This window comes from Crocodylus porosus, unplaced genomic scaffold (assembly GCF_001723895.1).
Source record: "Crocodylus porosus isolate Cpor-Errol unplaced genomic scaffold, CroPor_comp1, whole genome shotgun sequence".
Taxonomy (NCBI): domain Eukaryota; kingdom Metazoa; phylum Chordata; order Crocodylia; family Crocodylidae; genus Crocodylus; species Crocodylus porosus.
Window position 1 is genome coordinate 7688010 of NW_017728943.1, and position 15417 is coordinate 7703426.

At 47.7% G+C, this 15417-nt stretch overlaps 1 protein-coding gene across 5 annotated transcripts in view; it reads left to right on the plus strand.

Annotated features, from left to right (window-relative positions):
* The window catches only part of FAM131B (family with sequence similarity 131 member B), a 63506-nt gene extending 48351 nt beyond the window's left edge, over positions 1-15155 (plus strand). For 3 of the 5 annotated variants that reach the window (XM_019548496.1, XM_019548498.1, XM_019548500.1), the window contains 4 exons: positions 10371-10464; positions 11706-11912; positions 12202-12345; positions 14333-15155. In XM_019548496.1, coding sequence (XP_019404041.1) covers positions 10371-10464; positions 11706-11912; positions 12202-12345; positions 14333-14892 — 1005 coding nt within the window. In that variant the 3' untranslated portion in view covers positions 14893-15155. The remainder of the gene's footprint in view (positions 1-10370; positions 10465-11705; positions 11913-12201; positions 12346-14332) is intronic. The other 2 variants (XM_019548497.1, XM_019548499.1) reach the window with 1 other exon arrangement.
* The last annotated feature ends 262 nt before the right edge of the window (positions 15156-15417 follow it).

Consider the following 15417-nt stretch of genomic DNA (forward strand, 5'->3'; position numbering starts at 1 on the left):
CCAAATCAAATGTTATGTCTCAGCCATTGGCTCTTTTAAGGGTAAACTGTTGTTGTCTGTTCATGTTAAAAGACATGAACATCCTTACTTACCGTCTTACTAATATAACTTTAACGGAATGCAAAGATACATCAATATTGCATTTGTATCAAATAATATATGCAGAAAGAAGAACAATAGAACTGAACACAGCTTTGCATTAACTACCATTTGGCCTAGATGGAACAAGAGGTGTGTGTGCACAACACTTTAAAGCAGGCTAAATGCTTTTGCATCGCTTTAATGGTGTTGATGTTTGCGCCTCAGTGGCATATTGTGCATGAATTCCAGCCGCTGCAGGAAATGTGGCGGTGTAACACACCTTAAATGACTTGGGATGCAGCAAACTAAAACTCCCGTCCTTACAGCTGTGAAGCGAAGCACCGGGCTCTGTGCAGCTCCGTGGCTCCGCAGGAAGCCCTGCAGGCAGCCTGGCAGCAACCTGGGAAAACAGGCTCCGCCCAAGGAAAACAGTGAGCCTGATCTTTCCCCCTCCAACTGTCCCCAGAGCCTGCATGAGCTGCGCGAGGGCCTGGTGCTTCCCTCCATGGCTGCGGTGCCCCCCGGGACTGCCTGAGCCGGGTGCCGCCTGGGGGGGCGCCACTGCTGCCGCAGAGGGAAGCACTAGCCTCCCACAGCCCAGGGACGGCTCTGCCAGCCGGAAGCTCGCTCTCCCCTCCCTGCCAGAGAGGCAGGTAAGTCGGGGTTTTAATCAGCCCTAAATTGAAACACTGTTTTTTAAAGCCTACCACTTCAATTTAGGGCTCTCATACCTATTTAAATAAATGTTTATAAGCAGCCCCACAAGTCAGATGATTTTGGCTGGACTGTATGTAGAAACTTGAAGGATTTTTCTGGAACGATCATTTTTTGTGGAGGAGGACTTGGCATTCAAAGTACTGCCATTTTCAAGGAAGAATTGGATTCTGCACCCCTTTAAAAACCGAATGCATCTACTAAAGTGGTTATTAATAAACTCCTGTTTGTTGTGGTATTTTTCTTAACTGTCTCTTGTGACTAAACATGAGATGGGAAGTACCCAGGACTCATAAGAACCCTGGGCATAACTTATTTATTAGGTTTTGATAGCTGTTGATGGTCTGAACAAAGGGGGAATCATCACTGATACATTCCTGTTAGTTGTTTATTAGAGGTTATTTAACATTTCTGAGAAAAAACAAATGCCAAAAGCATGTTGTTTCCATTATTAATGCTTCTGCCACCAATGGGAAACCTTGGAAAGTGATTGTAACAAGTGGCATGATCGTCCCCACCAGGGCATCAAAGTCCATGACAGAAATTGGCTCCAACAGCTTGAACAGAAGAGAGCCCATAGGAAGTAAGCAGCTCCCAAACCACCAAACCATGATATATACATTTGCAACCACTGCCACAGATCATGCAGATCTCAGGCTGGACTATTCAGTCACATGAAACATTGAAAGCCATCTATGTCGTAGACTGCAATATCCACCATCTCCCACAGATGAAAGGATGCCAGAGATGAAGAAGCTTCTGCCACCTTATCTATCAATCACCCTGACATGGTGGGAGGACAATACAGTAGTATGGAGGCAATCCAGGATATTTTTGGAGACTACTGGGGACAATTTCGTGGTGCAAGTGCTGGAGTGGTCATGTTCTTCTTGACCTGCTGCTCACCAACAGGGAAGAATTGGTGGGGAATGTAGTAGCGGATGGCAATTTGGGCATCAGTGACCATAAGATGATTGAATTCAGAGTCCTAAGGAAAGGAAAGATGGAGAGCAGCAGAGTAAGGACCCTGGACTTCAGAAAAGCAGCCTTCAACTTGCTCAGGGAAATCATGGATAGGATCCCATGGGAAGCCAGATTGTGGGGGAAAGGAGTCCAGGAGAGCTGGTGGTACTTCAAACATGCCCTACTGAGAATGCAGGAACAAACCATCCCAATGTGCATGAAGACTAGCAAGTATGGCAGAAGACCGGCTTGGCTTAGCAGGGAACTGTTTTGTAAACTAAGTCACAAAAAGGGTCAAAAAGGAAGCTTATAAGTGCAAACTTGGACAAATATCTAGGGAGGAGTATAACAGTATTGCTCAGGCATGCAGGGATGAAGACAGGAAGGCCAAAGCATAATTGAAGTTCCAGCTAGCAAGGGATGCAAAGGGTAACAAGAAGGGTTTCTGCAAGTATGTCAGTAGCAAGACAAGGGTCAGTGAAAGTGTGGGTCCCTTACTCAATGGGGGAGGCAGTCTTGTGACAGAGGATGCAGAAAAGGCCAAAGTGCTCAATACCTTTTTGCGTCAGTCTTCACAGGCAAGGTCAGCTCCCAGACTACTGCACAGTTTGGGGAGGAGGTAAGCAGCCAACAGTGGTGAAAGAACAGGTTAGCAGGTCCAGATTACTCATAAGGCAAAATAGGCACATGCCTAAGGGATGTACTGTACCTTGATTTTTGCGAGGCTTTTGATACAGTCTCCCACAACATTCTCACAGGCAAGCTAAGGAAGTGTGGGCTGGATGAGTGGAGTGTAAGGTGGACAGAAAACTGGCTGGAACTTCAGGCTCAGAGGGTGGTAATCAATAGCTTGATGTCTAGTCCAGCTGGTATGAAGTGAAGTGCCCCAAGGGTTGGTCCTGGGGCTGTTTTTGTTCCATGTGTTTATCAAAGACCTGGAAGATGGCACAGAGTGTACCCTCAGCAAGTTTCAGTTGACACCAAGTTGTGGGGAACAGTAGTTATGCTGGAGAGTAGGGCTAGGATTCAGAGTGACCTGGACACATTGGACAGTTGGACCAAAAGGAATCTTATGAGGTTTAACCAAGACAAGTGCAAAGTCCTGCACCTAGGACAGAATAATCCCATGCACAAGTACAGGTGGGGGGCTGACTGGCTGGACAGCAGCTCTGCAGAAAAGTACTTGAGACTTGGTTACAGTGGACAATAAGCTAAATATGAGCCAGCGGTGTGCCCTTGTTGCCAAGATGGCTAACAGCATACTGGGCTGTATTCGTAGGTGTGTTGCTATGGTGTGTAAGTCAAGGGAAGTGATTATTCCCCTCTGTTCAGCACTGGTGAGGCCACATTTGGAGTACAGTGTCCAGTTTTGGACCCCCCACTACAAAAAGGATGTGGACAAATTGGAAAGAGTCCAGCCGAAGGCAACAAAAATGGGGAGGGGGTTGGGGGACATAACTTATGAGGAAAGACTGAGGGAACTGGGCTTGTTTAGTCTAGAGAAGCAGAGACAGAGAGGAGGCTTAATAGCAGCCTTCAACTACCTGAAGAAGGGGAGTTCGATAGTGGATGGAGCTAAACTGTTCTCAGTGGTGGCAGATGACAGAACAAGGAGCAGTGGTCTTAAGCTGCAGCAAGGGAAGTTTAGGTTAGATATTAGGAAGAATTTTCTCACTAGGGGTAGTAAAACACTGGAACAGGTTACCCAGAGAGATTGTAGAATCTCCATCCTTGGAGTTTTTCAAGACCTTGCTAGACAAAGCTTTGGTTAGGATGATCTTGTTGAGGCTGGTAGTGCTTTGAGCAGGAGATTGGATTAGATGACCTCCTGAGGTCCTTCCCAACCCTAACTTTCCATATTTCTATTATTCTAACTCAGTTACTGCTTCACTCTAAATCCCCACTCCCTGCATCCAAAGCTAGCAGTCACCATGAAGAAAACCTGTATCACAGTCACCTAGAGATGGGAGCAGAGGAAAAGGCCTCAGAGAAAGGCTTCTTCTAGCTGACTCTTCCTTATTCCCACTCAGCCCTGCAAAGAGGCATGCAGATTCTTGTTTCAGTTTATAATGATTTCACATTTGACTCAGCATGACTCAACAGCGACGCTTCCTTCTGACGGTGATGGAAAAGGGTTTGCACTGGTGGAAACACGTAGGCACTTCTCCAACCAATCCATGTCTGTTGGTGGTGGATTGGTGCTTGGAGATTGCTCAGGTGTAAGGTTATCAGTAGGAGAACGCCCACGTAGCTGGTCCACATGATGTCTCCAAATTTGTCCTTCATCACTCTGGACAGATACGGGTCCTATGGAGCTTACAATTTTAGATTGAATCCACTGTGGGCCTGCCCCATAGATCCGAGCATACACACAGCCTCTTGTGGAACTAAAAGACAAAAGGTACCAGATGCCAATGTGGAGTCTGACTCCTTTTCTTTCCTGAACTGCGTGTCTCTCACAAGGTCTGGGTTAACACGGTCAAGGCATGTCTTGAGACAATGACCCATAAGAAGCTCTGATGGGCTAGACCCTGTTCTAGGGCAAGGAACTGCATGTTGAGCAAACAGAAACCTGGCCAGTCTGGTAAGCCAGTTTCCTACAACAATCCTTTTCAGTGCATCTTTTGTAGTCTGCCCCATTTGCTCAGCTTGCCCATTGGCCTGTGTCCTGTGAGGTGCAATGGTAACAGTCTTGCCATTATCAGAAACAATAGTGTCAGGCACCCCATGGGTTGCAAACAGCTAATGAGAGCTCTGATTGTGGCTGTTGATGCAAGAGTTGAAACAGTAATCACTTCAGGCCATTTTGAGTATGAGTCAACAACAATTAAGAAGTTCTTACCTTGGAAAGGGCCAGCAAAATCAATATGGATGTGTGACCAGGGTTCCTTTGGCATTTCCCAAGGGAATACTGGTGCCTTCGGTGGATTATGATGGGTTGCTTGACAAATGCTGCACTCCCTCACAACCCTTTCTATGTCATTGTCCATACCTGGCCACCATACATAACTTGTAGCCAGTGTTTTCATCCTCACAATGCCTGGGTGTGCTGTGTTCAGTGTCTTCAGTATGATTTGGTGCCTTGCTTCTGGCATTATGACACCATTTCCCCACAGGAGGCAACATTTGTAGGCAGACAGCTCGTGCTGATGTGATGAAAATGGCTTGAATTCCTCAGCCAATTTGTCTGGATGCCAGCCCCTCCACACCAGTTGAGTAAGGATAGGGTCTTTGCAGTCATCCTTGCTATCTGATCAGCCTGACAAGGGCCTTCTAGCATGGATTTCAGCACGAGGACTTCTGCTGGTGGAGGAGTAGCACAATCAGGTATTTGTAGTGGTAGGCAGCTCAATGCATCAGCATTTGCAATCATTTCACCAAGTTTGTACATGAGTGTATAGTCATATGCATTTAGCACAATGTTCCCTTGTTGCATACGGGGAGACAAAATAAGAGGAGTTGGTTTGTCCATAGTAAAAATTCCAAGAAGGGGTTTGTAGTCCATTTGGATTTCAAATTTGTGGCCATAAATGGAATTGTGAATTTTTTTAACTCCTGCAATGATTTCCAGTGCTTCTTTATCAATCTGTGTGTAGTTCCTCTCAGTTGAAGTCATTGTTCTTGAGTAAAAAGCAATGGGTGCTTCCATGCCATCAGGCAATATGTGACTGAGAACAGTGCCAACATCAAATGGTGAGGTGTCACAAATAATGGACAGTGGCTTCTGCTCAAAGTAATGAACAAGGACAGAGTCTGATGTCGGCAATTTCTTGACACCCTGAAAGGCTTCGTTCTGCTGGCAAGTCCACTTCCACTGAGCTCCTTTATCCAGTAAGCAATGAAGGGGCTCTGCTATGGTGGCTTTGTCTTTCAAGATGATGTGATAAAAATTGAGAAGTCCTAAGAATGCTTGAAGAAGATCCCGTCTGCATTTTGGTATAGGGGCATCATGTATTGCTTTTACTTTGTCTTCAGCTGGGTGAATGCCAGAAGCATCAATTTGATACCCCAGATAGTTGATACTGGAAACTCCCAGTTGACATTTCTCTCTTTTTACTTTGTTACCTGCTTTATCAAATCTCTGTAAAACTTATCTGAGTCTCCCAGTGAGTTTCTTTCTAGATGGCTCCATGATCAACACATCATCAAAATATGGAACAACCCCAGGAATTCCTGCTAGCATTTTCTCCATGAACAGCTGGAAAATTCTTGGTGCCACAGAAATTCCAAACTGGAGGCGCTTGACACAGCACGCTCCCTGGTGTGTAATTATTGTTTGGGCCTCAGCAGCCTTGTCATCCACTATCAGTTGCTGATAGGCTTGAGTGAGGTCAGGTTTGGCCTTCCCTCCTGCAAGAAGAGACAGTAACTGTTAATGGCAGGCACCGGGTGCAGGTCCTGCTTAAGTGCTTTATTAACAGTGCACTTGTAATTCCCAAAAATGCGAAAACTGCCATTAGATTTTAAAACAGGAACAACTGGTATGGCTCAGCTTGTATGTACAATTGGCTCAAGGGCCCCTTGTGCGATAAGCCGATATAATTCTGCATCAATTTTCGGCTGCAGTGTGAAAGGTACAAGCCGAGCCTTCATAAAGATAGGGGCTATTGCAGGATCGATTTGGATCATCACAGGTGGACCAGAGTAAGTTCCTAATTCCTCAGAGAATACCCGGGGAAACTCCCTTGCAAGCCTTTCCAGTCTTTCTGTACAGAGACTCTGTACGCCTTGGATACTAATTCCCAATGGTGAGAACCACTTTCTCCTCAGAAGACTTTTGCGGGAACCCTTAGTGACAATGAGGGTTAGATGCTGTCTAGCAGATCCCTACTGGACACTAGGGCTGTGCAAAACACGATTGTTTTGTTTCGCTATCTATTTTGCTGTTTCGAAGGGACAATATTTCATTATGTTTTTTTGTTTTGTTTCAAAGCACTGTCCCATTTTGTTTTGTTGAAATTGTTTCGCTGTTCCAACTCATTTCACTGTTTCGCCCATGGGCTATAATGTAGAAACATAAAAATGCCTAAAACATTGTCATTTGTTGCCTGATTTGGATGCAAATTGCAGGGATGGTTGTTCCTTCTGAGGGCATAAAGCCTGCCAACTTTCAAGGAGATAGGTGCAGAGGTTTCTCAGAAACTGCACCTCAAGTCTTGAAAGCAAAATTTGCTGGCAGCAGCAGCCTTCTGTCATCCAGCATGAAGATCCTGAGGCTCGCATACCCAGGTGAGCTGCGGGGCTGTGCCAGATTCCTCCTGGAGGTGCAAGCCCCCAGATCTGTGACAGATGATGGGAGGCTGCTGCTGCTGCTGTGTGGGACCTGTGGTGGGCACAGCCCACACCCTGTGTCGGGCTCCATTGAGCTCAGCCTGGCAGTGGGACAGCCCCACGGAGCAGCCTGGTGGTGGGAAGCAGGGGAGAGCCAGGGCTGCACTCTGAGCGGCCTCGCATCCACATGTAGCTCAGCCCAGCGGGGAGTGCAGCCCTGACTCTCCCTGCCTCCTGCTGTTAGGCTGTGCTCCATGGGGCTGGCAGAGCTGATCGGCTCTGCCAGCTCCATGGAGCGCAGCTTGGTGGTGGAAGGTGGGGAGATCCAGGGCTGCGCTCCCTGCAGGGATGAGCTGCCTGGGACTGTGGAGCTGCTCAGAGTGCAGCCCTGGCTCTCTCCTGCCTCCCACCACTGGGCTGCTTCACAACTCGAAATGTTTCAAAACTTTCGAAACATTTTGAGTACCCTCATTTCGTTTTGAAGCTGTTTCAATGTTTTTTGTTTAGTTTCGATTTTGGTGCTTTGAGCTCGAAATGCATCGAAACAGCTTCGAAACGAAACACTCGGCAAAATTTTGCACAGCCCTATTGGACGTCTACCCTGCAGATACCCACGGTTTCCATAATCTGTCCATTGTAGTCATACAGGCGACACTAAGATTTCAATAACTTGGGGAGTGGGTGCCAAAACAACTGGAAGAACGTATTTTCATCTATGAGGGATACTCCTGAACCTGAGTCCACTTCCATTTTGCACTTCTTTCCATTTATTACTACACTTACAATCATCTCAGAACCTTGAGTTTCAACAACACCAGCATTTTGAATTCAATATAGTTTTTGTACCTCATGTTATGGGGTGGACTCTAATCTGTGAGTGGCTTGGGAGTGAATACATTTGCCACAGTCTTTTTGTTTCCTGGGACTGGCCTTTGAGCAGCAAACCCTCTCTATGTGGCCCTTCTTCTTGCAGGCATGATACTCTGCGTTCCTGAACCTGCACCCCCTTCGTCTGTGTTGGCCGGCACAACTCAAACATGTCTGTCGATTAATTGGCTTATGTGGTGCTGTTGGTGAGGGTATAATCCGCTGAATTTGCTGATGATGATCTGATTCTTGATCTTTTTGGAGTAAGTGGACGTTGCTGGAGAATGCCTGGAGAATTTCTCTCACGTTATGGGATGCTGCTTCAGCTGCCAAGGCTTTTTCTTGTGCAGTAACCAAGGTCAAATTTGGTTCAGAGAGCAGGCAATGTTGCATTACATCTTGAACCCCACAGATGAGAGGGTCGTGAAGCAGGCCATCCAAACTCACAAAATTGGGCAAGGCGACAGAGCTCAGCCAGGTAATCTGCTATGCCTTCGTTGGCCTTTTGGTCCCGTTTAAAACAAATTAAATCTCTGCAAGGTAACAGATGGCCTTGGGCAAAAAATGTGCCTTTAACAGAGCAATTAGTTCAGCAGAAGACATAGTGTTTGGTAAGGCAGGTGCTGTGAGGGAACAAATAATTGCAAATGCTTTGGCACCACAGGCTGTCAGGAGGATCGCACACTTCTTTCTGGGTTTTCCACTTTGTTTGCTTCCAGGTAATAGGGTAGCCTTTCCGCATGAGAGTCCCAAGGAGCCAACTGGCTCACATCAAATTCTTCCATATGCCCCAATGTAGCCATTTTAACTAACGTCAGCTGTAATAGGGAGAAAAGAAGAAGAAAAAATAAAACTTCCCTCTGATCACAAAACACAGCCTGGTCTTAGAATATCATCCCACAAGCTAGGGGGGTCTTTTCAGCAAAGGATCCCATTGTCATCGCCAGATGATACGTTGTGAGTTTAGCAACAACACTGGACACTCCTGTGTTGAACTAACAGTTATTTATTAGTATAACTCTGGGATCATGTGATGGGCTGGCTGGCAGTGACCTGGCCCAGGGGTTTTGAAAGAGGTAAAAGATGATTGGAGGACTTGGGATTCCCTTTCTACACCAATCAGGCCCCAGAGACTCACCCCACTGTGTCCCGATTGGCCGCTTGGGTCACCTGGAGGGGGATAAAAGGGGCAGCGGGGGCTGACTCAGGGAGACCAGTGAGGGACAACAAGGAAGGGGCTTCACAGAGCTGAGCCAGCGGGGCAGGAGCAGGGCCCTGGAAGAGTCTGAAAGAGCAGGACCTGCAGGCAGCAGTGGGACTGTCAGCAGCACGGCATGCAGCTGGCAGGAGAGGCTCCCCACTGGGCTCCGGGATCCCCTACAGGAAGCTGCAGCCAGCAGGAGAGGCTCCCCCGCTCCAGGAAGGATCTGAGCAGTGACCTGAGAGGTTCCCAGCTCTGCTCCCAGGTCCTCCCATCAGAGGCCAGGCAGCTCAATGTGAGGCCGGGGCTCTGGAAAGGTCAAGATCCCTAGCAGGCTGGACCAGCGACACCAGTGGTGGCTGTGTGGCAGTATTCCTACCTGCCCTGTGGGAAACCTGGGTTTGAGTCCCAGCTGGAGTGAGTAGGAAACACATCTTCTTGCAGTGGAAAGGGGCCATTGTGCTTTCTCCCCCCCCAGGTATCAAGGCCCTATATGTCCTTGTTATTTGACATTTTGTGCCTTTTTATATTTCATCAACCCGTGTTGTTTGTTCTGCTGTTTGTGTTTTATATTTTGTTAACCCTGGTTTTGTCAATAATTGTAAGTGTCTAAGCTTTGTTGAATGTCCCCTTGGGGCACTGTAGTGTTCACTATACCCTCTGATTTATGCCTGTTATGTTCCCAGTATTAAAAGTTACATGGTTAAGTGTCCATTAGTGGTCTGGCTCTGCTCTATAGGGGAGGAGAGTCCCTACACCTCCCACAGCGCTTGTGCACCTGCTTTGATCCCTTCAGTTGGAGAGGGGCACCTCTTGGAGTACCGCCCGGGTTACATCATATCCAGGGTGGATCTAACAATTGCCTCAGTAGACAACTTATACTTGCTCTGCCTCTTACTTGACCCAGTCCAGTCCCATGGGGGGAGGGGAACCAAGAAAGCCTCTGGCTTCTCATGGCAGAGACAATGGAGATCCCAGTGCGGCAAAACTGCCACAAAGTAACTGAGCCCTGCAGTGCTGAACAGGAGGGCTTTGGCCTTCAAGAGACAGTGCAAGGAAAACACAATAAGACACAGCACCTTCTTTATTCCTTCCCTCGTAATTTGCTTCTGCTTTCCATCTGACTTCTCCCTTCCTGAATCTTTCAATTGACTTCTCATTTCTTTCTCTTGTTTTTCTTCTCCCCGTTCTCATCTTCCCACATTGTCTCTCCTTTTCGTTCCCTTCCTCTTTCCCACCCTCTTCCACTCCTTCATGCTGTTTTTCTTTTCAGCTCTCCATGGAAGACACAACCTCCATTCTCCCCAGGCTGAAGCGGAACTCCAATGCTTATGGGATCGGAGCTTTGGCTAAATCATCTTTCTCTGGTGAGAACCTCAAACCCTGGGCTCTTCTCCCACTGCTCCTGTCCATTAGATCCACTGTTTTCCCTGCTGCTGTTCCTCCTCAACCCCAGGTATCTCCCCACTTCTGTCCTTATTGCCTAGATCTAGACCTCTCTGCATTACTACTAAAAGCTTTAGGCCCCTCCAGTGGCTGACACCTGCCCGAGCATCAGGGTTTTCCCATGTTTTTCAGCCTCTTCTCACTGTGTCCCCAAGCTCAGACTTCTCTGATTGCTTCCCCTCCAGCCTGCCCTGGGATAAGCCGTCTTTTCACCAATAGGGTGCAGGCAGAAGTGCAGCTCCCTCCTGTAACTGAGAATGCTTTGCAGGAAGCATCCTGATCCCCTGGACCAAACAGAAGTTCACTGTTGGTTCTAGTGGGGAGGGAAATCTGGTTGCTGGTGCTCAGCCTACAGCTAGTTTCCCCTAGCAGTTGTCCCTCCCCCCTGCCAGGGTGCAAAGCTTTCCAAATGGGAAGGGGGAAAGGGAGCAGAGGGAACTCCCCAGCTGGCACTGGAGAGGGGGTTGGTGCACTGGACTCCTTCCCCCTCCCACCTCTAGGAGGGGCTGACAAGCTCCCAGACTGAACTCCCTCTGCTTCCTTTCCCCCTCCCTTCCTGAAAACGGCTAAAGGGTAGCAGGCAGGCAGACTGAAGTTACAGAAGACACTCTGTTTTGAAATGTCATCATCTGGCCCTGTCATGCAATGAGGTTTCAGATGTTCACCCCATTGGCCATTTTTGAAGCTGTCTGCTGCCATGCACTTGTGTTTGTTCACGGCTATAAATCACTTTCTGTGGCCAGATAGGTGAAAATTGTCACTTCTTTCTGTGCTTCTAGGTCATCAGGTTTTGCATTTTGACACTTACATGTACTTTTCCCTAACACTCTGTTCTGTTTTGGGCAGGTCATAGGCAAGGAAAAGAATTTATTGTCCAAGTTCCTCTGCTTCTGGATTTTTTCCTTTCTCTCCCTGTTTCCCCAGTGGTACCCCATCCAGTGAATGATGGGGAATCTATTTCAGAAAGGGATACAGAGCACTGGGAGAGATCCTAGAGTTGCTTAATGGGTCATATGATTTTTTGGGGGCATCTCACATTAAGAAAAAGAGAAGTGAAACATCTGAGGCAAGGAGTCTGGAGGATGATATGGGAAGCCTTGCTTCAAAGACAAGAAACATCCCTCGAACTGTGTAATAGCCCCTCCTTGTTTTCTAATGTCTGGCCCCTTAGGGATATCTCGCAGCATGAAGGATCACGTCACGAAGCCAACAGCTATGGGGCAGGGTCGTGTGGCTCACATGATTGAGTGGCAAGGCTGGGGCAAAGGGAACAGCCAGCAACAGCAGCACACACATGAGACAGTGCGCAAAGATGCTGATGCCTACTCAGACCTGAGTGACGGCGAGAAAGAAGCCCGATTCCTTGCAGGTAATCTAGATAGTCCCCACACCGGGGGAAGGAGAATCTAAAACAGTGACAATGCATGAAAGGACCAGGGTAGGAAACCTTCTAGAGAATCTGCACAGGTTGGGGGTGGAGAAGTGGCATGATAGACCCTGAGAGGGGATATCCATGATGTTGGAAGCAGCACTTTCGAGCTATGAATATTATGGAATAAGGAATAGGGAGACAACATGTCAATGAAACAGATAAGTAGGGAGGTTCAGCTATAAACCTTTGTATCTGTACTGATTCTCCTCGTCTCTCTCTGGCATAGGAGTGATGGAGCAGTTTGCCATCTCTGAGGCTACTCTCATGGCCTGGTCCTCCATGGATGGTGAGGATGTGAGTGTCAACTCAAATCAAGAGAACCTGGCAAGCAACTATAGTGAGAACTACCAGGAGCTGATGGAGAACCCAGGTAAATGCCACCAGTCCTAGGATAGTCCACCTCTAACTTCCCCTGCCTGTGCTTCCAGGGTTCTCTCCAACACTCACCTTGTCAAGGTTTTGTATCCCCCCTGGGTTTCAGCATCATCCATTTTGGGGTGTAGAACTAATGAAGAGGAGTATCTGCAAGTTTTGGATTTGCCCATGGAGTCAGGTCCTCTCAGATTGACTTCAAGCTGGGGCAGATCCAGAGGGGGTGTTATGTCACAGCTGCATCCACACTTTCAGCCAACACCACCACAGCAGCAGCAGCTGGGGTTTTCTTTTAAGTCTCCAAAAAAAAGAAAAGGAAATAATTCCCCCCTCCCTTTACCTCTGTGCTCAGCAGCACCTCCCCTCCCCTTCCCTCTCCCTGCCTCCCTACCCACTACTGCTGCTGTCTCTCCCTGGGGGTAGAGGCAGGGGAAGGGAGGAGACTCCAGAGCTGCTCCCGGTCCCTCCAGCCAGGCTCTGCAGGGAGGCAGGTTTAGCCAGAATCACTAGCAGTGGGTTCCTCCTCCCTGCCTGGTCCCCATGTTCCCTACTAGCCTGGGAGTAGGCATGTGAAAAGAGAACTCACCCACTCCTGCCACCACTGCAGTCTCTGGTGGAGCCCCAGCTTCACATGCAGCCCAGCTAGAGTGGGCCAGGAACAGCTCAGGAGCCTCCCTCCCACCCGTCTCCATCACTGGTGTGGCTGGGGACATCAAGGATACCAGCAGCAGTAGGCAGGGGACGGGGGGAAGGGGTGGGCAGGAGATATGCCACAGTGCAGAGGGGAAGGGAGGGCAGGAAGGAAGAGTCTTACCTGGTTGGGGGACTTAAAAAAAGACCCTGGCTGCTGCTCCTGCAGCATGGTCTGCCTTGGCAGGGGCAGGAGAGGCTGGGAATGTGGGGGGCAGTCAGTCCTGCAGTATTGGTCACTGTTCTGCACACCCTTAACAAACTCCTAGATCTATCCATGCTTCAAGGACCTTCTCTTGGGCCTCGGAGCACATGTGGGGGGAGTGGGGTGGCCTGGAGCCTCCTAAAATTAATCACATGTATATCCAGGTTCTGCACTTGACCCTGCTTCCAGTTTACACAAGCAAAGGAGAATATAGGAAGTGCTGACTGAGTCAGATCAACTGTCCATCTTGCCCAGAATCTTTTCTCCAATAGTGGCAAGTAATAGATACTTTACAGCAGTAGTTTTCAAGCTTTTTAGACTTAAGGCACCCCTTGGAAAATGCCAGCTCTTAATTTTCACTTGTTTTTTGACTATAGGAAAATAATAGAACAAGTTTTCTGTTGCAAAGAACCACAAAAGATCAGCGTGTCATTGACACTGTAGATTCCTACTTGAAATCTTTGGTTTCTTTGGTGAATTATGTAAATGTGTGCACACCTAACTGTCCAAATATTGTATGGTGCCCCACAGCGCCCTGTGGTGCTGCAGCACCCTAGTTAAGAATCAACTTTGCCATCCTGATCAAGTGGTCAATAGTACAGTCCTAATACTATGTTTCTTTATTTGAGCATGGAATTTCTACCCACAAAGAATCCTTTTTGATAAGATGTTTATGTTGCTAGCTCTGTACTATCTTTAACATACAGTACCACACTCCCCTTCCCCCAAACACATCATCCTACCAAACACATCATGCCTACATAGTTTGTACCCTGTTTTCTTTCATATGTCTACATAGGACAGTGTGGAAGTACTCTAGCTACCTCTAGAAAATAGCTCAGTATTGAAATTAGCCTAGCCATGCTATGTGGTGCCCTGCCTGCCCAAATTATCTTTGCTTCTCAGGAAAAATCTCATTGATCAATTGCCTTCCTCTCTGTCTTCCTATTTCTGTCTTTCTCTTCATAGATATCACTGTTCTTTTCTCATTCTCTCTCCTATCTTTCCCTTTTTCTTCTTTTCCTACTTTTGCACTGTGTTCTTTCCCAATTTACTCTCTCACTCTTTCTCTTCCTTTTCCTTTCTGCAGAACATATGGCTCAGACACAGTACGACAGTTGGCCTCATTCCTATGTCTCACAAGGCATGTACTGCCTAGGCTCCTCTGATGCTTGGGAGACCAGTGACCAGTCCCTCATTGCTTCACCAGCTACTGGCTCTTACCTAGGCCAAAACTTTGAAGAGTCCCAGCCCAACCTGCAGGAGAGCATATTGATTCAGAGCAGCCTCATCCATCAGCATCAGATGCAGCAACAGCAGCAGCAGCAGCAGCAGCAGCAAGCCATATTGCAGAATGCAGGGCTAGTTGATGTGTGGCCCCCCCAGACTGCTCCAGTTGGGGGCACTGGTGCTGAATCCAGCACCTATGTGGGGGTCCACACAGAGGAGGAAGGGAACCCACTGCTGGAGAAAGCTCCCCTGCTGAACAAGAAGCCTTCACCAGAGGAGGATGATGCTGTATGCCGGGATTTAGAGTCCCTCTCTCCTAGGGAGGAGTTGGAAAATGCTGCACTCAGCCGTAAGGTCTCAGATGTCACTTCGTCCGGGGTGCAGTCCTTTGATGAAGAGGAGGGGGAAACAAACAATTGACACTATCAGGGATGAAGTCTCCATTACTGCTAAGACAGGGGAGAGGGAGAACTGAAATGGCAGGGAATCCTTTCTCCAGCTCCCCAGATTCCCAGGCAGATAGATACACTTTCTGACATTGAATTAAAAAAAAGAAAAGAAATGAGAGTGAAAACTTTATGTGATTGACAGGTTTAAAGCTCTCCTCACCTGTGACTATACTGAGCCTCATTGCCCTGGATAGTGCGCACGGAGTGCTTGGAAAGTGGGTAGTGATATCACCTGCAAGTCTTTTTGAACCAGTGGTTTGGCTCTGGATGCCAACTGTTCTGATACTTGGATGTCTCTTGAAACATGGAAAGTAGCTTACTACATGGATATAGCTATATGGATAGGATCTTTCCTTGGAGAAAAGAATGACATTTTATGAATACAGTCCACTTTGATACATGGGCTATGTCTTAAACGGAAAACAGTTTTGAAGATACTGATTGCACTGATACAGGGATTATGGCTGATGTAAGAAAAGAAGCATTAGTCTGTATG